This window comes from Galeopterus variegatus, unplaced genomic scaffold, assembly GCF_000696425.1.
Source record: "Galeopterus variegatus unplaced genomic scaffold, G_variegatus-3.0.2 Scaffold4843, whole genome shotgun sequence".
Taxonomy (NCBI): domain Eukaryota; kingdom Metazoa; phylum Chordata; class Mammalia; order Dermoptera; family Cynocephalidae; genus Galeopterus; species Galeopterus variegatus.
In genome coordinates this window covers 112,833-139,910 of record NW_007730954.1, presented here as the reverse complement: position 1 = coordinate 139,910, position 27,078 = coordinate 112,833, and the positions used below count along the sequence as shown (strand labels likewise).

Here is a 27,078-nt window from a genome sequence, read left to right as displayed (position 1 = left end):
CCTACACATCAAGCCTTCAAATTTCCACAAGTTGCCATAATAGTCCCCAGACTCCTCTCTTACCCAAGTGAATTATATCCAGTTATTTTCACTATACAATCAGTTAACAAAGCCCTCCATATCCCGGTCACTTTCTGAACGGGCTCTGGTTTGTCTAGGTGCCTTATAAGGTATGGCATGAATACAAGTAAGAAGCAAATGAAACAGGTACGCACAGGTATGGAATACTGACTCCTGTACTCTAGGCACTAAACTTCAGTAAGGTGGCTTGAGGAAACATTTGGAGCAGCAATATCAACCTGTTGGATACTATTGGTCATTCCATCAGTTGAAACCCTGAAGGCTTTTTCCATGTGCTGCTATTAAAACAGGTCACTGTTATATGTGGTTTATCAGGGTTTGGGACTCACAGTTCTTTTCCTGTTACATTTCATCTTGTTGGGTTTGGTCTACTATTACTGCCTGAGAGCCAATGGCTCTGTGAGTCGAAGTCTTTGCTTAGCTGCCCATCTCCCTGCCATCTGTGAATCTTACCATAGGCCATCAGTGGTCTCTCCATGTCATTCTTGATAGAGCTAAACAGGCCAGAGGAAGGGACAGTGCACTGAGCAACACCACCAGCAGCCTCTCTCACGCGATATTAGTCCAGCCATCAGCAGCATTTGTCACTGTAGGTTCAAAAAGGGCACATTTCTATAACTTTTCCTTAAGAAATGGCAAAATCCTTTGAGTTTTAGAAAGAAATCTTCTTTGCAAATACAAGGTATTCATATTATTTTAACTTATATTTACTTTTTACTTTTCTCCAAGGGATAAAAATATTTGCAAACATTTACTTCTTTTATACTTATCTGAAGAAAGTAAACAACCTTTTATTTAAAAGGTAGAGTTGGCTGGCCAGTTATTCAGTTGGTTAGAGCATGGTGTTGGCAACACCAAGGTTAAGGGTTCAGATCCCCTCACTGGCCCGCTGCCCCCCCCCAAATAAATAAATAAATAAATAATAAAACGTAGAGTCATTCCTTCATAAATATTTACTGAGTATCTACCTATGTACCAGGTACCGTTTCAGGAGCTGAAGCAGTGAACAAAGGCAAAACTCCCTGCCCTCCTGGCATGTACACTCTAGTGGGGCTCAGAGTCCAGACAAATGTTCTTGATGTACCAAGAATATGCTAATGAGCTAATGTTTCTCCTCAAAGTAGAGTCTAAACAAACCATCAAGTCCCTCCTGAAAAAAGGCTTAATGCTTAGCAAGTTTTCTGAATCCTGCTCATCTTCAAGGAGCCCCACACAGAGAGTTTTGTGGTTCAATTTACTTCAATAGGTATGTGTGAGCACAGTGTGTGTTGTATAGCCAGCACTTCACTTGATGCTGTCAGAGAGAACAGGTGCCTAGTTAGGGACCTATGTTTTTTTCTAATAACCTTGACCATCCAGTTGGTGAGGCAAGTCTGCATTTAGGTTCCCAAACTCAGTTACAGAAATATAGGATGAAAGAAGTCTGACTTGAGAATACATTACTTCCAAAAAAGCTCACTGTGAGAATTTGAAGAACTCTCTTCCTTGCTCTGCTCCCTTTCCATTTCTCTCCCATGTAAAATGAAGGGGTTAGAACAGCAATGGTTCTCAATGGGGATGGTACTGCCCCCTCAGGAGGCATGAGAAAATATAGGGGGTGGGGGTTTGTTCATCATTAGAATAACTGAGGTGCTATTAGGATCTAGTTGGTGGGAACCGAGGATGCAACACATCTTACATTGCACAGGACAATCAGTCCCCTACAAGAAAGAATGGTGGTCCCAACCAAAGTGCCAGTAGTGCCCCAGTGAGTAGCACTGGTAGATTATCCCTCTAAGGACCTCTCTAGCTCTCTGAATTTGTGACTTGGGAACTTTATCTGATCATAAGAGTATAATAAGGCTGCCAAACTACCAATACAACCCTGGGCTACTTTACTAGCAGGAGGCCCCAGTGTTTCTTTTAGAATCACCAGCATCTCAATCACCTGTGATGCTTGTTAAAGTGTAAAGTTACAGGTCCTATGTATTAAAACAGAATCTCTGTGGATGAGGCACAGGACTGTGAATTCTAATGTTCATTAAAGTTTGAAGGTATGGATCAAGAGAGAGCTGCTCCTGCTCTCCTTGGCCCTGATAAGAACATAGCTGGATTCCAACTTCACTACTCTTCTAACCCTGTGCACAGAATGCACCCAAATCCCTCCAAATTACCCTGAAGCCTATGTCCTGTTGTTCACCCCTCCTAAACTCACCTCACTGGAGTTCTCTAACACTTCATTTTCCTGCTTTTTCTCCTGCTTCTCTCACTTCTCCTCAGTTTTCTTCATTAACTTCTCTTTTCATCCTACTCCCTAAATCAATGATTCTCAAGCTGTGTCCAGGCACTGGGCTATTCATTCCTAGCCCTTGCCATCAAAGACCTTAGTCTTATTTTGAGTGATTTATGACTGGCATATTTGAATCACACATGGAATATACACACAGAATAACATAATAATACAAAATAAAACAATGTACAGACAATAAATGATTAAATGCTATGGGTGGCCAAGGGTTTGGATCACCGTACCAAAAAAATAAAAGCTATAGGAGGTCAGGGAATGAGATATTGTCATGCCATATGACACCCCAATACACTGCTCTAACAACTTAGATCAAGGAACCAGGAGTGAGGGTGGCAGATGGAGGTAGGATCTGAAGGAGTGTGAGGAAAAGTGTCTTCATAGCAATTCCCAGGACAGCAAAGCTATGGCTCTACTAAAAGTCTCCCCTCTAAAATATTGCCTCACCCTCTTGCATTTTCCTTCTTTCCTGGCACCAAGCCAAGGTCGCAAGGAGAAAACAGGCTGCAGCTACAATGAAGCTGTTGTGCCAGAGACCATGGAGTCTGGATTCTCCAGGTGAGGGAGCCAGGTAGCCATGTGACCAGAGTCCAGAAGCTCTGATAATGGTGTGGTCAAAGCCAGCCCTAGAAGCAAACCACCAACCCCATCTAGAAAAACCCCTAAAGTAAATGATGTACTGGAGGGAAGGGAATCAATAATGTCTTCTTTGAATACAAAAGTCAATATACTGTTGAATTAGTCTGTTTTTGTTGCTTATAACACAATACATTGATCTGGGTGATTTATAAAGAAAAACAAAATTTACTGTTTATAGTTTCTGACGCTGGGAAGTCCAAAGTCCATCTGGTGGAAGCAACAGTGACCCAGGGGCTCACATTACAAGATGGTGGAATTAGAGAGAGCAGCAGAGAGAGAGAGAAAAACAGACTCTCCTCTTCTTTTAAAGCCCTCAGAATCATGCCCCTGACCACCATTTTTAATCCATTCACCATGGCACAGTCCTACAGTCCAATCACCTCTTCAAGGTCCCACCTTTCAATTACCATGATAGGATTTCCCACCCTCTTAACAGTTACAGTGGGGGCTAATACATAAAAATTGGGGGGACACAATTCAAGCATCACAATTCAAGGAGTTTTGTGGGGACAAAATTCAATCCACTACAACTGTGATGGAATACAGGAGGAAAATACCATTTTCTCAACATGGCAGGCACTTCACTTAAAACCCTACAGGGTTGTGATTATTATCCCCATTTTTACAGATGAGAAAATTAGGCTCAGAGGGATAAAGTTAGCAAGTAGAAGAGTCTCTTCAAAGTCAATTATGTCTGTTTCCAAAGACTAACTTTTTTGTTATTGTTGTTGTTGTTGTTCTAAGAACCTGAAATCTAGGAATCTTACTCAGGGAAAGCCAATACTGGAACAAGAGCCTACCTAGAAGGATCAATGTAGCTGCCAACTCGGTCCACCAGAATGTGGCAGAGGGCAAGGTGTGTCTGCCCCTGTCAGATCTAGCCCACAAGGGCCCCAGTCAGGTGCTTCTACAATTATTTCAAAGGACAGGACACAATGGGCAGGAGGAAACTGAGGTTCATCCATTGACAGGGTCATGATAACTGAAGTCAAAGGTTAACAGGGGAGATCAAACCTTGATGTGAGAGGCACCACCTTGCACCCCCCATACATCAGACTGACCCAGGGATGAGCAGAGGCTAGAATAATCTAACAGCAAAGGGGATCAACTGGGCCCAGATGCTGGCTCTGCCCCCACTGTTTCTAAATGAAAGGCATCATGGCTCAGCCTAGTAAGATCTTAGGGGGGCTCTAACAATGAGAGAAATGATATTCTGCTGATATAACTTTATCCACATATTCAGTGAATGTATCACCAACATTCACTCATGCTCTTAAAAAACATTTGCTGAGGTGCTACTATATGCCAAGCATCATGGTAACAGACAGGGAAGATGGCACAGTCCTTATCACTACCCATGTGACCCAGAGTTAGGCATTTTCTGGAACACTCAATGAATTTCTAATGATTCTTTCAATATCTACCTTCCCCACAGACTGGGAAATCCATGTGTGTAAGGAGCAGCTATATCCTTCTGACTGACTCTAGGATCTGAAGCTCCCTCAGAGAGGACCTGGTATATAGCTTTCCCATTCCAGACATGTGTATTGGATTAGCAATACATCTTTTGGAGAAGGAAGTTGGAGAGTCAAGTAAATCAAGGATTACAATAAAATATAAAAAGTGTAGAAATGATGGAGATAAGCCAAGGAGGAGGAGTGGGACTAAGGGAATCCAGAGGAAGGCATCTAAATCCAATTTGGATAAGAATGGTCAAGAAAAGTTTTCTAGGAAGAAGGAGATCCTCACACTGAATTCAAAAGAATGAGTTAGAGTTAGCAAAATGAAGAGAGGAAACAGTCTCAGCAGATGAAACAGCAATTCCAATTGCTAGTTCTGACTGAACTAGCCTAAATAATTAGTAATCACTTAGCAACCCCTCAGTTAAGTCAAACAATTAGATTTTACCCAGTTAGAATGATGGAGGCAGCAGTGTGTGTACACAAAGCTGTGTACTGTGCCCTGTGTGTGTTTGCCAGCAGAGTTGGTTGTTCCTGGTGAGATATGGAATACTGAGCAGGAGGTGGGGGGCATCATGGGAACCCTCCAGGGGAGCACAAGAGAACAACCCCAGACCTTCTGTGACTTAGTCATGAAAGGGTATTCAATATACTACTCAATAGTCTTTCTAATAATTTCTTCAAGGTGGTTGGGCCCCTGGATTATTTGTTGGCCAGTGTGCTTTTTGCTCCACTGGCATATAATCTCCTCAAGGACAGCAGCTCTGGCTGTCTGTGATATGTTAAAGATGTCCACCAAGTCTTTACTATTTCTTTCATTGAGAGGCAGAATCTAATTGTCCTCCCCTTGAATCTGGGTTGGCCTTCAGTGACTTGCTTGACGTGGAGAATACAGTGGAAGTGACATTCTAGGACTTCAGAGTCTGGGTCACAGAAATCCAGGAATCTTCTACCTGGGTCACTGGAAATCTAGCTCCTGGAGCCCTGAGCTTCCACCTAAGAAGTCCAACCACCCTGAGACTGCCATATTGTTGAGGCCATGTGTAAGTGGTCTGTTTTACAGGGTCAGCTGAGCTTAGCCTTCCAGCCATCCCTACCAAGGCAGCATACATGTGAGTAAAGCTGTGGGGGGCTTACCATACCAGCTCATTTGCCAGCTGAACATGACTGAGTAATCTGTGTCAATCAAAAGAATCATCCAGCTGAGCCTAGCCTGAATTCCTGTATTATAGGATATACCAAATGGTTGTTGCATTGAGCCACTAAGTTTTGAGGGTAGTTTACTGCACAGCAATTAACAAGTGGAACACCATCTTAGTCACCATTATATCAACAGCGTTGGCACTGTGTCTGGCATGTACTGGACTTTCAGTAAAAATTCACTGACTGAAGGAATGAGTGCTAGAGAAAAGAACAGGAAGGAAAAAGGGCTAGCAGAGAAAGATAAAGGTGACTTACAAGTGGCAGTCTTTATATATTTTGACAACTTTAGATAAATGAATAGAATTTTCTAAATAATACAGTGGCTACTCTGGGAAGCTAACCAGAGTAGACATGTAATTTAAATTCTCCTGGAGGGGCTCAAAAAGGAACAACTGAGTCTTTATGCTATGTGCCCTACCATAAAGTCCAATTGTCCAATGACTGTCCCTTTATCCCAAGATCTCAGGTTTTTCCAGGTCTCATGATATGGACCCAGTCCAACTACAATTAATATGCTTTTCTCTCTCTTTGCTGTAAGACCTTTGCACTTTTCTGGAAGTTATTAACTCCAAAAAGCCCAGCTAGAAACTTTGAACAAGAGAATAATTACCAAAATGAATGGGCTTCCAAGTATGGCTTCAGAACCAGACCTACATTGTAAAGTACACACACAGACTATGCCTCCTAATGGAAATATGTGGACTTTTATTCTAAATGTAACTGTTTTACTTCCCTTACCTTTAATTGCCTGAAGGTCAGACCTACATCCAATCAGTAGCCTATTGTTTTCTGCTTCCTGGGAAGCAAGTAGCAGCTGAAAGGAAAGCTGGGGAAGAATTGGGTGCGGTTGGAAATCTGAATCTTGGCGTGACTCTTATGAATTTTCTTTTCCATTTTATTCACCTCCTCCTGGCTCTGATGTTATCAGTAATTTCCCGAGACAGAGAAAACCCAGACTTCCTCAAAGAGTTCAACTACCTGCCTCAGCAAAATCCAAAATGGTGTGACAAGCTGCACCATAGAAACTCTACTCGTGTTTGTGTACAAGGAAGCTCACACAAAGGAAACACATTGGCAAGCCTCTTTCACTTCTGCCTTGCTCTAGTTGGCTAAGAAGCAAAGTCTGTGGTGATTCTGGGCAGTCCATCCAAAATCTGGAATTGACAGGAACTCTTGCAGCCAATGAGCAGACAGCAAAGGAAAGAGAAAATCAAGCCACTTTTGACATATTCAAAGGCCGGAACTAACTAGCACCAACAAAATGGAAGATAAGCTGCGCAAAGGACAGAGCATAAAAGCTAACTTACCCAGACTTTATGAATATGACACCAAAAGCACAGGCAACCAAAGGAAAAATAAACAAATGAGATTATCTCAAACTAAAAACCTGCACAGCAAAAGAAACAACAGAGCAAAAAACAATGAACAGAGTGGGGAAAAATATTTGCAAAATATACATCTGATAAAGGATTAATATCCAAAATATACAAGGAACACATCTTAACATCAAAAAAATGAATAACCCAATTAAAAAATGGGCAAAGGAGCTGAATAGGCATTTCTCAAAGGAAAACTTACAAATGGCCAACAAATACATGAAAAAATGCTCAACATCACTCAGCATTTGGGAAATGCAAATCAAAACCACACTGATATATCATCTCACTCCACTTAGGCTGGCTAATATCCAAAAGACTGAAAATAACAAATGCTAGTGAGGATGTGGATAGAGGGGGACCCTCCTACACTGCTGGTAGGACTGTAAAATGGTACAGCCATTATGGAAAATGGTATGCAGGTTCCTCAAACAAATACAGATAGATCTACCATATGACCCAGCTATCCTACTGCTGGGTATATACTCAAAGGAATGTAAATTATCATGTTGAAGGGATACCTGTACTCACACGTTTATGGCAGCTCTATTTACAATAGCCAAGAGTTGGAACCAGCATAAATGCCCATCATCGGATGAGTGAATAAGAAAAATGTGGCATATCTACATAATGGAACACTACTCTGCTCTAAAAATGAATGAAATACTACCGTTCACAGTAACATGGATGAATTTAGAGAAAATTATGTTAAGTGAAATAAGCCAGGCACAGAAAGAAAAATACTGCATGTTCTCACTTATATGTGGAAGCTAATAAAAATAAATAAATAAATAGAATAAAAGACACAACAATCACAATGATTTCTTGAATTTAAAGGAAGAGAACAGACTTGATGCTGATGGGGGTGGGAAAGGGGGAGAGGAAGGTGGGAAAGGGAAGAATTGGAAAAATCAACTACTTTGTGTAATGATAAATTTAAAAAAATCAACTACATTGTATAATGATAATTTTTTTTAAAAGCAGATTTATTTTAATTTTCTCATTAAGTTCAGGGGGTCAATTGCTCAGTGTTAGTTTCCATACAGCATAAATGTTAATATATCAAACTGCTCACCTGGATTACTCTCATTCCTCCCAAAACACACCTCTTTGAGTTTCTGCTAAGCTTTTGAGAGTTCTGAAATGTGAAGCCAATGGCCTTCTTATTCAAGTAGTGGAAGGCAATGTTGTATATCTTTACAGATTCAAAACACATACAAGTCAAGGAGCCATGAACCTGCAGTCAAGAAACCTGGGCTCTAGTCATACTTATGCTATATTAATTGACTGTATTATCCTAGACCAGCCCCTTCCCTTCTCTGGGCTTAAGTGTCCTCATCTGCAAATCGAAGAGCATGGAGACAGTGTTTTAAGGACTCTAAATGCCAAACACAATAAAAAAAATCATTATCCAAGGCTAATTCTTAAGAGTGTAGCTTCTCCATGGGTCACTTTGCCTTCAAAATTATGGATAGCACCACTTCTGATTAGTGTCTTCCCTTTGCTGCCATTTCAATATATCCTTTACTTTGTATTCAGAAACCTCCTTGGAAATCCACACACTTAACTACGATCCATATTGTGAAGAAAGACTTAGAGGGCAATGCTTACATCATTCCAAGAGAACTAACAGATGAGGAGCATATATCTGAATTAAGCATAAAAGCACAATCACCAAATAATAATGACCTCATATTAAGTGCCCACTATGTGTGAAGAGTTTACATGGATCATCCTAATCCTTACAATGGCAATAAAGATAATAAAGCAAAGAGTTGTTGATGAGAGCAGACACTGTACTGGACACACTGAAATACATGATCTTTGATAGCAAACGCCACATAGCAATTGCCACCTGCCAGGCCCTGTTCTAAGTGCTGCCTGTATATTCATTTCTTCAACACTCACACTGACCCCATGAGGGAGAAGGTATTATTAACCCTATATTACAGATGAGGAAACCAAGGCACAGAAAAGTTGAGTAATTTGACCAAGGTCATACAAGTGCATAAATAACAGAGCCTGGAATCAAATCCAGAAAGTCTGATCCACATAACCCTGCAAGAAAGATATGTCCTATACCTGTAGGGATACTTTCAGCTGTGTATTAGCTGACAAATTAACCTAAAAACCCCACTGGCTTAACACAAAAATGGCTTACTTCTCACTCATGCTACAGGGTTGTTGCATATTTTATGAGGGTCTATGCTTCACTTAGTCATTTGTGGACCCCTGACTGATAGAGATTGATGCTAGTTGCCCCAGCAGGGGTAAGAGAGCACATGGAGATCCCACACTTGCTCTTCTCTGCTTCAGCCCAGAAATGATACAAATCATTTTCCCTCATAGTTCATTGACCAGACCTAATCACATGGCCCCACCTAAGTACAAGGGACGTGGAAGTTAGTCTTTCATGTTCCCAAAAGGAACAAACCAGATGTTAGCAAACACTAGCAATATCTACCATAAGCTGCAAGTATCAAAACACCCAACTAAATGTTCAGCTTCACACCTAAAGGAAGTCAGCATTCTTTCAGCAAAGAAGAAGAAGATGGCCACTGGTTAGGTAACCAACGCTGTCTGTCACATACCCTTATTTTAAGATAAAGAAGCTGAGATTTTAGCAATGTATTCAAGGTTACACAGTAAGAACACAGCAGAGCCTCAATTTGAACGCTCATCTAACATCAAAGTTTATACTCTTTTCTCTCCAGCAAACTGCCTCCCAAAGGCAGAAGGAAATTGTTTCATGATCATCTACCACCCAGGATTATCCACAATGGTCCACAGAGTCAAAATGAAAGAACTGGAGCTAGAGCTGGCTACTGACTATTGCTTCATCATATAGAATGGCAGATGTTAGAACTGAAAAGGGTTCTCAGATGAGACAGCAGACCACTGATTGTCGCCTGCAATGTTCCTGCAGAAGGAAATACCAATGAAAAGTGAACCAATTAGCTCCCCCCAAAATCCTGGGAAGGAATAGGATTTAGAAATACCAGAAACCACAGAAGTTACAGGTAAGACGCTGGAAAACATGGACCGAAAGTTTGTATAAGGAGCAGCAGGCTCCCACGGCTCCTTCATCTCATGCGGCTAACCAGGTAACTATTTTATCCCCCCCTTTTGCCCCCAGGAAACAAGAGATGTATCCTCTGAAGACACTAGATCAGACACATTCAGGGAACTAGGAACATCAGGTATAGTAGAGGGTGGGGTGAGGCAAATAACAGAAAATGGAGAGATTAAGTTTAAGTCTACATACGGAATGGCAAGAACCCAGCCAGCTTACCCTCATCCCAAAATACCTGCAGGCAGACAAGAGGATTCTATCCTTGAACAAACGAAAGTCACCAGAGGAAAGTTATCCATATACTGGCATTTGAAAGGCCTACTACAAAAAGTCAATTGCTGCTTAATCACTCCACAGCAAAGCCCACTAGTTGACAAGCTCTGCCGTTGCATCCAATACTCTCAATTAGTTTTCGAGGGTTCTACTCCTAATTATGAATAGACAGCCAAGGATCATAAGACATTTGAGGAAAGCCTTCAATATGAGAAAAGCCAAAACAAACAAACTGGAAAATGGAATCCAGAAAAAAGTGAGATGTTACAGTGCCTTGGATTCAGTGTCCCCCAAAAACTTGACCCCTACTGTGACAATGTTAAGAGGGTGGGAAATCCTATTATGGTAGTCGAAAGATGGGGCCTTGAAGAGGTGATTAGATTCTGAGGACCATGAATAGTGAATGGATTAAAAATGGTGGTCAGGGGTGTGGTTCTGAGGGCTTTAAAAGAAGAGCACACGAGAGGTTAGTCTCTCTCTGCTCTGCCATTTTCTCCCATGTGAGACCCCTGGGTCACTGTTGCCACCACCAAGACCCTCACCAGATATGTTCCCTGGACTTTGGACTTCCCAGTCTAAGAGAAAGATTTCTGTTCATAAGCATGAATGGGACATCATGAAAAAGGAAGAGACAGAAAACAAAGAAATTGATGGGCATCAAAAATACAATAATCAAATGTAAAAAGGGGGACTAGGAAGTTTAAAATAAGGAAATCTCCCAAAAAGTAGAACATAAAGACCAAGAGAGTAAAAGATAGGAACAATCCAGGAGGTCTAACATCCAAATAACTGAAAAAACAGAGGGGAGAAAATTATCAAAGTAATAAGAAAATTTCCGAGAAAATAAGGACATTTAAAACTCCCAATAACTGTAAATTAGTACAACCACTATGGAAAACAGTATGGAGATTTCTCAAACAACTACAGATAGGTCTTCCATACGATCCAGCAGTCCCTCTTCTGGGTATATATCCAATGGGATGGAAATCATCATGTCGAAGGGATACCTGCACTCCCATGTACCATGCAGCCCTGTTCACAATAGCCAAGAAATGGGACCAACTTAAATGTCCATCGAAGGATGATTGGATAAGGAAAATGTGGTATATATACACCATGGAGTACTACTTTGCCATAAAAAAGAATGAAATTCTCCCATTTGCAACAACATGGATGAGCTTGGAGAAACTTATGTTGAATGAAATAAGCAAAACACAGAGGGATAAATACCACATGTGCTCACTCTTAAGTGGGAGCTAAGAGAGAAAGAAGGAAGGAAAGAAAGACCACTGTAGTGCTTTGGATTTGGAGAAGGAGAGAGCATACCAAGGGATACAAAGAGGAGTGAGGAAAGGGGGATAGGGAGGGTGGTTAGGGATAATTGGGTGGGGGACAGGGAAATACTCGCAATTTGTGGTAATGTGCATGCTGCCAGTATGGATCTGCCCATCACACCTTGAGCATGAGTGGTGACAATCAGCTTGTACCCCATGAATATTCATAACTGATAAAAAATAAATAAAACTCCCAATAAAGGATCAGTAAATACTACTTAGCTATTAAAAAGAAATGATATCCTATCATTTGCAGCAACATGGATGGAACTGGAAACCATCATGTTAAATGGAGTAAGTCAGGCACAAAAGACAAACATTGCATGATCTCACTCATATGTGGAATCTAAAAACAAAAGTGGTTCTCAAAGAATTACAGAGTACAATAATGGTTACTAGAGGCCAGGCGTTGCAGGGGTAGGGGTGTAAGAAAAGTGGTAGACTAATGGGTACAAAACTATGCTATCCACCCTAAGTGAATCATTGCACAGTATATGCATGTATTGAAATAACATACTGTACCCCACAAATATGTACAAGTAAATGTTAAAATATTTTGAATGAAAAAACCAATTGGGCAGAAAAATAAAAATAAGAGAAAATCCTAAAAGTTTTCAGAGCAAAGAAAAAAAAAATCCTGTACAGAGGAACAGGAGTCATATTGGAATCAGACTTTTAAATAACAACACTGAAAACCAGAAGACAATGGAGCAATGCTTTCATGACTCTGGGGGAAAAAAATCAACCTATAACTTTATATGCAGTACAGTTATTTCCTATAATAAATCACATTATTTTGTCTGTTGGAGAATTATTCTCCTATGCTCACTGCCATTAGGCTCAGCCATAGGACCAGATTTTGGCAATGAAATGTGAACAGAAGTGATGTGTGCCATATCTGAACAGAGGCTTTGAGAGCCATCCTTGGTTTGTCAGTGCTCTTTTTCCTCTGCCATGAGAACTGCTTTTCCCAGAGAGGGGCTGCTCCTCAACCTGGGTTCCAGAATGAAAAAGACCTGGATAGAGATACAGCTGATCCATGAAGGACATAGAATATGACTAAGAAAGTAAGCTTGCTGTATAAGCCACTGGGGTTCTGGAATCATTTACAACTGTATAACCTACTAAAAAGCTAACTAATACACTTCCCATACACCTTTACTTAGAAAGCTATTAGAGCATGTGCTCCAGCAAAACAAGTAAACCAGAAAAGAGGAAGAAATGAGACCTGGCAAATTAGGACTTTAACACAGGAAACTGGCAAAGGGAGGTTCCAGAATGATACCTGTGCAGCAGGCCTAGAAAGCCAAGACTGAAGCAGGAGTCTGGGAGATTACAGGAAAAAATAAAATTGACACATTATCTGATATACTTGAGTATTTACAAAATTACACTGAGAATTACGTGATAAATCTGATGGATGTTGTGAGAAAATAAGATATACAAAGAAAACTAGGCAAATAAAAATTTAGGCAATTATTGACTATAGAGAAAATAAAATATTCAAAACAGGAAATACAAGCATAATGCATTGCTTGGCTTGACAGTGGACAATATTTGCAATGCTATAAAAAAATAAACATTGAATACCAATTTTGAAAAAATATGTGATTTACTTATATTTGGGCAATGGGGGAGGAAAAATGTAGGGGTTGTGTGGCAGTCATTAGGGCTATTCACAAATATACCAGAGCATTTCCTCTAGATACACAGTAGGATTATACTTCCCAGCCTCCTTTCAGATTAAGTATGGCCATGTGACTTGCTTCAACCAATAAAATGTGAGTGAAACTGATTTGTATCCTATCCGGGCAGAAGCTTTGAGAGCAACTGTGCAATCACCCCATTATTTGCCTGTTTCAGTGATCACGACAATAAGTTGTTGAGATGGAGCCTCTATTAGCCTGGGTCCCTCGGTGACCAACATGAGCCATGTAGCATGAGCAAGAAATAAACTTTTGTTGTGTAAAGCCACTAGTAATTATGAGTGGTTTCTTATGCAGCATAAATTAGCCAAGCCTGACTGATATGAGACAGCTAGATTCTCATCTACTATCATGGGAAGTCAACAACATCTAAAATAATGAATCAAGTATTAACCGTATAAGCATATTATTTAAAATATAAAGGTTAATACTAAAAGCAATAGCTAAAACAGTTAAGAAGTGATTACTTCAGAGAAGCAGGATTTGTTTGGGAGGTAGCAGTGCTGGCCTGAATGTTTTTGTTGTTCATGTTACTATAAGCTTGATTAAGAAAAAACATTTACGGGGCCGGCCCGTGGCTCACTCGGGAGAGTGCGGTGCTGACAACACCAAGGCCCCGGGTTCGGATCCCATATAGGGATGGCCGGTTAGCTCACTGGCTGAGCGTGGTGCTGACAACACCAAGTCAAGGGTTAAGATCCCCTTACCGGTCATCTTTAAAAAAAAAAAAAAAAAAAAAAAAAAAGAAAAAACATTTACTACTACATTGATAAAAATAATTAATTTAAATTAATTCATTATGTGAATGCATTTTTTAGTGGGTATCCAGTATAAAGAACAAGATACTAATAGTGGTAGGGTTTTAGTCTGAATTTCCTCACCAATGCTCAGGATTCCTAATAGAGGAATTCAATTATCACCCGACCCTTAAGACAGGTTCCTCTAGATTAAACACTAACTCTAGGCATTTTGTAGGACGTTTACCTCCAGGATCATAATCTTAAAAGCAGCAATGATAAAACAGTAGAATGCATGAATGAGGAGAGTTTTTATATTAAGTAATCGTGGATGCTTAGACCCAGTTCTGAGAAGAACTTGGAGATTCTATTACTAAAAAAAATGTTAAATCCAAGAAAACACACGTTTCTACATGGGCTAAGCAGAAAAGGCTCCTCAGGAGCAGCTCTGCCCAATAGGACACCTGCCCAAATGGACTTTGACACCTCCTTTCAGAGATTTTTCTTCCTTAGAGAGTTTCTCTGTTCCTGTTTGGAGGAATTTGTGCTGGCGCTTGTGCTGTGCTTATTTAAAGGAGCAATACCTCCTACACCCCAACAATGAATGAGAAAGAACAGCCTAGGAAAGATCCTGGCATCTCATAGCAAAGTAACAGAGATGAAGCAACATGAATGATGGCTCATGGTGAGGCTCATTATGCCAATCAGAAGAGTACTATCAGAACAACATCAGGAGAGAAAATTTCTAGTGTGAGCTATGTTTCTATGTGGACTACCACATCAATCCAACCATACTGTCTGGTATAACCATGGCACCATGTGGAAGATGGTGGTTGATAATAAAGTGCTTGTGGCTATGGACCAGAGGGTAATGATACATATACCTGAATGAGGGTGGACTGTAACCAGTAGCTCCTGACTCTTACGTTAAATGTGTTCCTAAATGTCTTGACCTTTGGCTACTCTTACAAACCTAGTCAGCATTTGATCATGTCTGCTCATGAAGTAGAATCATGTAAACAAACCAATTTGGTTGTTTATATCTGAATTGGATATGAGGTGCTCATGCTTACTTTTAAATAAGGATCTCCGTATGCTCTGTGACATCACAATACTTCAGGATGGTAATGAAATCAGACTATAAATTTCTGACTGGGGAGCAGCTACAAAATATACAGCTCTGCTATCCTTCTTTCCCAACCCTTCCTCCAAAACCAAGTCTTCCCTCCCCTCCCTAAGCTAAAGATGCATCACATATATTTCAGATAGATGCAGAGCTCCAGCCCCAAGACATACTGGATGCTCTAACCTCTGACTCACTGTCCCTAGGGCTGAGGATCAGTTTTTCAGCTTTAATAGCTTTCTCTTTTACCTCCTAGATTAAACCAAAGCTCTAAGGATGTCAATAGAATTGCTACCTTGGACCCAACATCTTGAGTTCAAGGGATACCAACATAGCCTTCTAAAAACTAAAAATCCCAACTCTTCAAAATCTGACCAGAATCTACCTTCCAGTCTTGTCTCTAGTCATTTCCTGCTGATATCTGCATTATGACATTACTTGTGATTCCTTAGACAAATCATGTATTTACCTGCTCTCAACCTCTGCTCGTGCTGCTGCCTTGACCTGGAATTTTCTACCTAGCTCTTTACAGTATTAGAGTTAGTTGTTGATGTGTCTCTCTTTAAAGTATTAGAGTTAGTTGATGATGTGTCTCTCTCTCCCACTATACTTCAAGATAACCTAAGAGCAGGGACTGTGCCTTTCTCATCTGTCCATCCTTACATTCTACTATACCTCCTAGCTCATAAGAGATACTTAATAAATATGTGCTAAATAAATCTTAATAGGCACCACAAATCATTTGTTGATTTCTGAAGTAGCTAACGTACCAAGTGAAGCATACCACTCCTCATGATGCTTCAAATGGCCAATGTCAAGGCTTATCTACTCCATATATGAACTAAAGACATCTCCCCACACACTGCCATAAAGGCAAACAACAAAACTGAGATGATCTTAGACCCCATCCTTAAAGAAAAGAAAGAATGAAAAAGAAAAAGAAAACCTCACTTCTCAAAACACTACATTAGTGTGTCCGGAATCCTGAAGTGCCCACGGAAGTCTTCCAACTCTGAAACAAAAGTGCAATGTTTGCTTATGGGACCTCCATGTGCTCTGAGCCTGGAGCAAATGGCCCTGCTTTAGATAGAATTCTGTTTCTTAGCTGAACATTGAGAAATCAGAAATGTGGCACGAGAACATAGCCAACTGTTCTTAATGGGTCTTTGATTTTCATTGTGTTGAAACAAATACAGAATGAGAAAAAAACAAAACATACTTTCATCCATCAACACACTGAAGGATGGCCCAGAAGCCACCTAAAAGACCAAATGCCAGCATTTACTACACCCTTGGGGCAGAATGCTACAATACCCCTGCCCCCTCCCATGAATTGGTTTGAAGCCTTAAGCATAACAGATGTCATTAAGAATTTTAAAATTAGGTATGCTGTGTATAATCTACATATGATGCAGAACTGGTTACTGTATAAATCAAATGCTGCTCTACTTTAAATGTCACCAAAAAGTCTGCTGACATGTACCTTTAGGCACCATTTTTACCCAAAAGCCTGAAGTTCTGAAAGAAAAAATACTTCCAATCCTATATGAAAAGCAGTGGGAGATAGGGGTAGAAAAAGAAGTGCGGGAGGGAGAAACAGAGAGTTGACAGCAGTCAACAATAATTTGTATAATTGGACTTGTCTGGCCTACCCAAAGACCTTGAAGTAAATCCAGCTGCCAGCTGACAGAAGCAGCAGCGATTCAAGTCCATTTGCCACAAGGGCAAGGACAAATCTTATGGGTAAAGAAAAAAAGTCCCTTTTGGGCTCTAAAGAGGGACCTGAGCACAGTAAATATTAAGAAAAAAAGTAGAAAACTATTTTTTAAAAGATATACGACTGTGCCTCTTTAATGATCATAATATCCTGTGATGAAGGTGGAAGGTATTTAGAAAATAATCAATAACCTTCACTAATAGCTTTTTGGGAAAATGGCAGTAATCCTTTTGTTGGCCTCTCCTAGGTCATGTACTGATGACATATGGCAGTTCTGAATTCCTCCCAATGAAAGTTTGCCTTGGAGAGTCTCTTTCACACTGGACTACAGAGGAAAGATAAAAAAATGTCAAAAAGCTAAAGCAGCCAAATATTGCTAATAAATCTGGACAGTTAGCTGTTTGGTATCTCATAGTATTTTATTTCACAGGAGACTGGCAAATCTTCTCTTGTGGCTTTTTTGGTTAATGATTCCTGGAGAAGGGAGGCAGGAACTTTTAGTTCAACCCCAAGTGAACAGTGAGATGTCCACAGCTTCCTATAAATATGTAACTGGACTATGGTATAAAGTGGGCTATTTCCCATACTTAGCAGCAGAACTTTTATAGCAATAGTGAGGACTCACAAGACTTCAATGCAAGAAGAGCAGAAAAAGAAGAATGAGCACAGATCAAGCAGAGTCACACCTTGGAGGACCCCAGAGTTGTCCCTAAGGGGGCTGAATGGCCATCCAGGTAACAAAGGTCAAAAAAAAAAAAAAAAAAAAAAAAAAAAAAAAAAAAAAAAAAAAAAAAAAAAAAAAAAAAAAAAAAAAAAAAAAAAAAAAAAAAAAAAAAAAAAAAAAAAAAAAAAAAAAAAAAAAAAAAAAAAAAAAAAAAAAAAAAAAAAAAAAAAAAAAAAAAAAAAAAAAAAAAAAAAAAAAAAAAAAAAAAAAAAAAAAAAAAAAAAAAAAAAAAAAAAAAAAAAAAAAAAAAAAAAAAAAAAAAAAAAAAAAAAAAAAAAAAAAAAAAAAAAAAAAAAAAAAAAAAAAAAAAAAAAAAAAAAAACAAACCCACAGAACATGACAAATGCAAGCTGGTTATTTCATGTGGCAATATGGTAAGGAAAGATCTGGCACAGTGGCAGTACTAATCATCAGGCAGGTGGCAGCACCGTGTTTCCAAAAGGTTGTATTTGGATTGCGCCCTAGCTAGCAGCTAGCTAGAGAGACAGAGTCCAGCACCCCAGGCCTAGCAAAGGCTAGGCTGGATGACAGAGACCCAAATAAATAGGATAGCCTTTAGTGGGGTCCTGGAATACTCCCTGGCTTCACCCACACCATATTGTAAAAAGGAAGGGTGAAGATTAATGAGTCTCCATGGGCCCCAGGGACTCTTCCCTCGAAGTATCAGACTAATCTAGAATTAGTCAGCTACCGGGGGTGTGGGCTTCTACTATCCTGACAAGCTTAGCTCCTGATGCTTTAGGTACTGGGAAGCACTGAGTCTTCCAGCTGCTGGCCTTTAGTATCTACCCCTGCTAGGGGCCGGGACAGCTTGGGTTTGACAATCAGGTGGCAAGACTGGAATACAGGGTCTGTCTTACCTTTGTGCCCTGCCAAGAAGGTCATCAATCCACTGTACAGGGCATCCAAGTGCCATGTAAGGGAATGGAATTCAGCCTGACTTCAGCTCAGCAACCCAAGGCACTAGCTCACATTACATCAACATCTAAATGATACCAGTAGATAAAAATCTAGCATTAGAATTTCAGTGTCAGTGGCCTCAGAGAGCTTCAACATACGGACCAGATGGATTCACTCTCTTAGATTTAGTTCCCTTCTCTGAACAACCTCCTGTAATACCAAAGGAATAATTATTGCTCAGTGGAATACTTCAGAGTTCTAGCCAAAAAATAAAGTCACATCAATTTAAACCAGCAAATATGAATTTTTGGAAGAGAAAAGAAGTCTCTTTCCAGAGGCAATTATTTTTCTCTTCAGAAATGTTTTCCAATATAAAATCCCCCTCCCCCACCTGTGGAATTCAAAAATGAGAATCACAGCAGCATATCTGCATGGAAGGGGCTGGAAGGCAGCAGGCATGGGGACAGAGATGGCTGTGCACAGAGCCTTGTGTGCTGCTATGACCTAAAAGCTGTGGTGCTAAGGAGAGGACAACAAAAATCAAAGCTGAAGTGCAGGTGAATGTATACTCACAAGGGAGAGACAACAAATGGTGGGACGGTCACCATTTCCTTATGTGTGTCCCACTTGACAGGTTAGAAAGCACTTTGTATCCATTATCTCACTAGAGCCACCCAACATCTCTGCAAGAGAGGTAGACCCATTTTACAGACGAAGAAGCTGAGGGGCGACAGCTGGACCGGCAGTCCATTGGACTTATTTCAGACCTGCTTCTGTCAGACCTGCTTCTGTTCCATGACCGTGGCATCATCCAGGTGGTGGTGGACACAAAACGGCATACTTCTCCCCTCCAATGGCCGCCCCACCCCAACCACACCTGACACTGCTCTCAATTCATCAAGGAAAACTGCCTGTATCCTACGTTTGGAGGAAGTTGTTCAAAGCTCTCCACATCCACATCCACGTCCACCTCTCTCCTGATGGAGAACAACAGTTGTTCTAAACGAATTGTTATCAGATCCTAAAACAAGTTCCTTCACTGTCTACCTTCTATAGATTAGTCAACAAATGTGTCTCTCTAGCTACCGAAAAGTCTGCTTATAACAGTTCCCTTTGATTACCCTCTTAAAGCAGTAATGGCTCCACCACCACAATTTCCCCACACTCCAAAGAGCCAGCAAGGCATTGGCAGCTGGCCAGTACCTCAAGGAGCTATGAACAACTCCCACCCAACCCCCGTCCTCATGGACATTTAGGACAACTTTCAATAGTATCAGTCTTAGACTGGGACAACCGGGTCCCTGCCCTAGGCCCCATAATTTATAGGGCCTTGATCTAGCCCTGCTTCAGCTACACTGCTCTCCATAGGGCAAGGAGTTTACAAGGCCAAGGGGACTTGCTGACCCAAAGTTCATGCTTCCCTCTTCTAGGCTGCTCTTGGAATATCCAGGATCTTAAAATTCCCTGTCCATGTACCCCAAGCCTGCATTCAGGGCCTGTGCTATCCTCTTCCCTTGTACTGCCTTCCTAAGGATGAACTAAACCCTAGGCCTGAGGGCTGACTGAAGGGTGGACACAGGGCAGCTGTTGCCCTAAACATGTGGGCTACAGCAGTGCTCTCACAATTTAATGTGCATGTGAATTATCTAGCATCTTATTAAAATCCAGATCCTGGTTCAGCAGTCCTAGGGTGGGGCCTGAGAGTATGCACTTCTAACAAGCTCTAAGGTAATGCTGATGCTCTGGGGTCCACACTTTGAGGAGCAAGGCTGATGTCTATAGGTATGTGTGAAAGGCCCCTTAGGGTAAGGGACAGAGCTAGGATGTTGAAGAGAAGGAGGACTTTGCAGTGAGCTTGTAATTTACACTTTTGCCTTAGGCCACCGAAGTTAGATGTGGCTTTGCCTTTCATCATGCAAAGGAGAAGTATCGAAAGCATGCCAACCACCTCTGGGCAACAAAAGGAAAACAGTCAAACGGGACATATCATTTGTCCATGATTCAAAGCCTCTAAATCTCTTCTACCATCACCTTCCATTGCCAGAAACTAGAAGACTACCCCCGGGACCCTTCACAATGACACCTGTCATAAATTTTCAGTATCAACTTTCCCCTTCCATGGACATTCACATGGTATTTTACTAGCACACGACACTGTCTGGCCCTCAGAAATCATACATTCTGCCTTGCTCACCAAAGGTCAGCATCAGAGACTGAAGATATGGAATTCAAGTAAACTGGAAAAGACACACTAGATTCCAAATGATAACACACCTTCTACCAAGCAATTTCTTGTGCTTCCTGGCCAGAGAGGGAGGGCGAGACCCTTTATGTGGACCTCACACATCCATACCAACAAACACCCAAGAGTCCATAAAACCCCAGCCTTAGGCACTGGTCCATTAACTAGGTATAGACAATCTAGATTCAAATTACCAAACCCATGTGAGAAAGCCTGAATTTTTTCCTGTCTTTTTATTATTGTAAAGAGAAAGGTAAACGTAAAAAATAATAAACACAAAATTGACAGAAACACTATATATTAATAGTCAACCTAGTAACAAACCAGCAAATCCCAAGGCACAGTAGTTTTCAAAACTTTTACAACATGGAATCACTTATTTAAATCCAATGGTAGTGTAAGCCCATATAAAAAGAATAAAAACACAGGCTGAAATGGGAGTTACAAGCCCAGGGCCCTATTTACTTGGAGCCCTAATGACTGATGCACGCAGGAGACCCCCAAGTTAATTTGAAAAATCCTCTGGTGCTCCAAGGTGCCTCATTTGAAAATCACTAGGGTCAGACTTTCTTCCTAATCTCACTGATCAGCACTCAGGCACAAGAGAAGCAAAAAATGATCAGATGAAGGAAGGAAGTCTTGCCACACTAGTGTGGGGAGTGGGTCACAGAGCTGCCAAGTGTTTTAATAATACATCCAAATGAAGCCTCATAATCACTTGAGGAATACAGAGATCTGGGTCTCAGACCTAATTCTGCAGCTAACTCACTGTGTGATGTTAAATAAAGCCCTTCCTTTTTCTCAGCTTCGGACATGGGATCCAGATGGCCTTTGCCCAGCTCTGACATTTCGGGATTTTATGATATTTCAGAATTCCATATTTAAGTGAAGATTCATGGTCACATCATCCATCAAAGATAGATGCTAGAGGAAAATAAAGAAAGGAAACCTTTATGTCGTTCCTGTTGGCATGGTTCTGTGCTTTCATTCAGAAGCTCAAAGCATTTTAATAACTTATTCCATTGGATTCATAGCAGGAAAACAAAAAGGAAATGAATCTTGGAGAAATCATATGTGTACAATATTTGAATATCTCTTACTCAGTAAGGTTCCAGATACTTCTGCACACTGTCAACCCTTACTGACTTCTGGATCCAAGCAGAGAGAACAGCATTTGCCTGTTTAGGAGGAGAAAGGTGGTCTTTAGAGAATAAAATCAGGGAGGCAGGGAGGAGGAGGAGAAGGAGGAAGCATTGCAGTAGTCTAGATAAGAAATGATGAGGACCTGACCCAAGGCCGTATGACCTGGGGTAGAAAGGACAGATTCTAAGAGACATTCAGGAGGACCCACTAACAGGACTGCGTGCTGAAGTTGAGGAGGAGGGAGGGAAGAGTGAATGCTAAGTATCTTACGTGGATGATGGCATGCATGATGATGCCATGATCCAAGCTATGACTCTGAGGAAGAAAAGGAAATTTGAGAGGCAAAATGATAAACTGCAGGTTGGAATGTTGACTGTGAGATGTCTGTGGGTCATCATGTGGAAATGTCCAGCAAGCATTTGGGTATACTGGTACAAAGTCACACAGTCCTAGGCAGGGTCAGATGCAAACATGAGATGAATGTGGAAGTCCTCAGCGTATAGGGCCCCTACTTTATTATAATTCCACCACATTGCCCCATTTTTCATTAAAGCATTTGAGTCCCCCCCAAAATATTTAGAGTCCCTACTTACTTTGAATGAAATTTGAGATGACAGATATGCTAATTAGCTTGATTTAATTACTTCACATTGTATTCATGAACCATAATATTACTTTGTACCATACAAATATATGTAACTATAATTTGTCAATTAAAAATTTTATAAATTAAAATAAAAAAATAATAATAAATAGACATGGTCTCTGCCCTTGCGTATAGCTTATAGTCTAGCAGGGGAAACAACAAGAAAAAAGACACAGGTATAATTTTAAACTGTAATGAAGTAAACAAATAGGTACAGTGATCAAGAATACTAGGGTGAGAAAGGAGACCTCTCTGAAAAGGCCTTTAACCCAAGATTTGATGGGCATTCCTGGACAAGGTAACAGACCAGGTGAAGAGCTAGAGGCAGGAAGATTTTAGTCACAAAGCTGGGAGACCCACTACCTTGGTTTCTGTGATATGTCGAGAATATTTGCTGCTGCTTTCACTGATCTTTAAATGATAGTGATAAAGTACTACAATAAGGCATGATCATAAAATTATACCAAAGCCAAAGCACTTGATGCCCATGAAATGGTGTTTAACAATTTTACGTTGTCATTGATGGGGCTGAATACAGATGGTTACATTAGTCAGATGTAATATTAACTTAAGCAAAACTTTAAATAAAATTGCCACAGAGCCCTGCATTCCATTACTAATAGCTCTGATTGCCTCAGATCACGACAGCATATTAAAGCCAGACTCTGGGCAAAGTCACTATTCTTTAGAGTTTCAGTTAAACACTGTTATTGAGGAAGCAATACTTAAAATAACATTTCTTTTAATGATTAAATAGAGAGTTGGCACAAACTGCAGGACAGAAAAAAAAAAAGCGCTATATAGCCATTGGGGACAAAATAAGTAGGTTGTGATTTGCAATTCCTTCCTGGTGGGTTTACAATTATGCCACAGCATGACAGCTTAAATGCCTAAGAAATCACTTACCTGAATCTCAATAATAGTTAGTCTCCTATCCTTTGTATGTTCACCATGAGTTCTGTTGACCTTGCTGTATGGAAAGACCGAGTTTACCCATTTACAGTTCTGCGTATTTACTGCTTACAGGCAAACAAAAGTATGCTGAGGGTTGAATGATTCTTGGCCAGCAGTGTGTATTTTAACCAGGACGTTTAAGATGCATTGGTTAACTAATTAATGTATAAATCTTAGTCAGCTGGATAAGGAAAATGAGCTTTACTTGTTATAGACATAGATTTATCTATATTAAAGTCTTTCCGCTTTTAAGAGGAAGCCTCTATGTCAAAAAAGCCAAAAGACAGAAATACTCCTGTTTGTAGTGCAATTAGAAAGGAAATTTTAAAATTGTGTTAATTTGTTGGGCTTGTAATTTGGCTGAAAATTGTGGTGTTGCAGTATGACAATTTGGGTGTGGTGTAGCATGCAAATGAACCCACCAGCACTCATCAACTATTCGTTTATTCCCTGGTTCGGTAAACTATTCAGAAATGTGTGGCCTGCCTGTGGTAAGCTAATAATTAAGTCTATTTTTTGTAATTAAGAGCTATTTTTTAAATTAGCATTTTAAGGTCCATGGGCAGCCCTTATGTCTTTTGTCCCTCACTGGCAGGATCGACAGGGTGGACCATTCAGACAAGTCAATCTTACCGCAGCGTTCAGCAAGTGAGCCATGTGTGATTTTGGCAAAGGACGAAAAGGTCTCCAGCTTGTCAGTGGTGCATAACTCACTAGGGGTCTATCAGCCCCATCGGAGTCCCTGGAACACAGCAGACCTCTGATATGTAAGCTATTGCATCTGCAAGAGGCTGAGGAGCACAACTGTTTCACCCTATTCGGTTTGCTTTCTGCTATTCCCACAAATGCTAAAAAGTTGACTGTCTTCAACACCCCTGGCTCTGACAAACAAGCTGGGAAAAAGATTTGACTGTTTATAGTTTGATTTTGAATCTCAGGGTTTTTTCATAGGTTCAGCTCAAATGTAATGCCTAGAGTATATTTATATTTATTTTTCTCAAGTCAAACAAGCCAAATGCCAAAGGCCACAGAATTATTTTCTATGCACAACTGATGGAGGTACTATACACCTCTGCCTCCTCCGTCCTCATTTTATATATGGGGAAACTAAGGCTCTGAAAATTTAGACAACTCGCCAAAAGTTTCATGGCCAGTTACTGGCAGAGCACTGACTAAAACTCAAGCCTTCTTCCCCACACTGCCCTCGGGCAGGGCTCTTTCCAGCACACTACATCACCCCCACCCCACCCCCAAAGTAAGTCTGCTAGAAAATGTCCAGGCAGTGAGTTGTATGGAGTAATTTGCTGGTGTAAAGAGAGATTTGTGGGGTTGTAAGTGAACAAACACTCAAAAGGCTCTTACCAAACGGCCTGCTTATTGAGCTGTTCAGCATCCTGCTGGGGTCAGATCAAAGCTTAACAATGTGCTGCATTAAGAGAGACACTGAGGGGCCCCAAAGCAGATCAGACACCATGACCTGAGCAAGGTTTAGCTGGCTTAGATTTGGACTATGCCCCATTGTTCCTTGTATCTGTTACCCCTTATGCTGAACCAACTATCTGTGATCTGGCTCAAGATCTAATACTCCTTGGCTTCTCCCTTTGGTTCATTCATAAATTCTCACTCTTCCTCCCTCCCAACTTCCATCCCTCCATATAGTTCCTGTCCTTGAATCTCCCACCTGATTGCTGCGCCATACTGCCCCATCATCCCACAATTCAAGTTCCAGGTCACCACAGCCAGAGTACACTCTCTCTTGATCCACCAGTTCCTGAGGATGAGAATGAGGGGTGGAGAGTAAGGTGGGAGAGGCAAGCATATTTAAAACACTTTTACTTTTTCAAAATATCAACTAGAAAGTTCTGTCATGCATTCCTTGTCATAGCTACAGTAAAATGAATACAGATCATTAAAAAGAGACCAGATCTTGAAAGGCCTGCTGAATCATCAGGAAGATGAAACTGGGTTCCACCCACAATTAGGACTGAATGTATTTTCTTATATTCTTGGCTTTTAAAAATTGTTTTCCTCCAAATGGTTTATAGTAACTTTTTCTTAGCAGAATATTTTCTAGGTATGAAATTACTATTATTTGGGGCAATTGTTTTAGAGCTGGGAAATTCAATTCAACAATCATAAAGGTAATTAATTTCTCATCAAACCACATGGGTAGAGATGTTTTATTTACAGAAATAATCTCTGTGTAAAGAAAGTTAGCAAGAAAATTATGCCTTGTTTAGCAAATGTGTTACACCAGTGATTGACAATAAAATAAATACAGAAAAATATAACTCAATTCATACCATTTATAAATTTGTGACAATTCAATCACAGGTTGCTATATTTTACCTTTCCTCTATCTGTTGAAAAACAGCAACAAGTTTCTGAGTAAATTAAGAGCATAAACATGAGCTTTTAGGGGATGTTTAACCCAGTTCAGAGAACAAACTGTTTCCAAGCTCTCTAACATTCATTTGCATATAAATAATTAGTGTGCCGATTTCAAATGATCGTTACCTACTCATTGGAGCATATTCCATCAAAACCTCTACATGGCAATATTTTGTTAGCTGTTTATAATATTATTTCTGTTTGAAAATAAGAAAAATGGATTATTTTCCAGTAATCTCTAATTCAGCACTGTCACAACATCAGGATGCCCATCCCTCCTCTCTGGCTGTGTTAGAGAGGCCTAATTGCACTACACAGACTGCCCACATCTTAGCACCCACTGAATCCTCATTTAAGAGCATTTAGAAAATGTCTGTAAATGCCTGATGCAGTTTGCCCTGTTATCTAGGGCAAACCAAGTCTCCACTTAGGAACCAAGATGCCCAGGGCTTTAAGAGATTTAGTGGAAGAAAAACAAACATGTACCTGTATTGCTTCTACAATTAATAAAAACCTAATAAGTATAAAAAAATTCAGAAAATGGGTAAAGAACTGTTCTGGTAACTCAAATGCTATCTGAGCCATTAAAGGGAGCTCAGAGGTCATGATGGGAGACCCAACCCATGGCAATAAAATTCTCAGCATAAGCCCAGCAACCCAGCTTCTGCTTTAAGACCTCTAGAGCCTCATAGCTGACCATCTCCTAGAGCTCTTCCCATCATCCAATTGCCAAAGCATCAGACATTCTTTTCTTACATTGGGCCAAAATCTGCCTCCCTATAATTCCTACACATTGATCCATGTTTCTAGGGGGAAAAAAACAAAAACAAAAAACTAATGTTTTTATGGTTGTTTACATGGTAGTTTTCACATATATATTCTCATTGGACCATCTCAATATCCTGTGAAAAGATATTCCTAATATCCTTGTTTTATAGATGTAGATCTAGAGGCTGAGAGAGGCTGGGAACTTCTCAGGGTTGTAGAATGGTGAAGTGGCAGACACAGGGCTTGAATAAGGTTCTCTAACACCACTTTTTATGCCCTTTTCACTACCCCATCTTGCCTGACT

The 27,078-nt window shown here is 40.4% G+C and overlaps 1 protein-coding gene across 6 annotated transcripts in view; it reads right to left on the bottom strand.

Annotated features, from left to right (window-relative positions):
• Positions 1-538: 538 nt before the first annotated feature.
• The window catches only part of LOC103603875, a 53,913-nt gene continuing 27,373 nt past the window's right edge, over positions 539-27,078 (bottom strand). For 4 of the 6 annotated variants that reach the window (XR_551659.1, XR_551658.1, XR_551657.1 and 1 more), the window contains 4 exons: positions 25,297-25,386; positions 24,249-24,357; positions 21,973-22,050; positions 539-668 (listed from right to left, as the gene is read on the bottom strand). Coding sequence is in view for 2 of the 6 variants with exons in the window: in XM_008588454.1 (XP_008586676.1) it covers positions 631-668 (38 nt within the window). In the remaining 4 variants the exon portion in view is untranslated. The remainder of the gene's footprint in view (positions 669-21,972; positions 22,051-24,248; positions 24,358-25,296; positions 25,387-27,078) is intronic. The other 2 variants (XM_008588454.1, XM_008588455.1) reach the window with 1 other exon arrangement.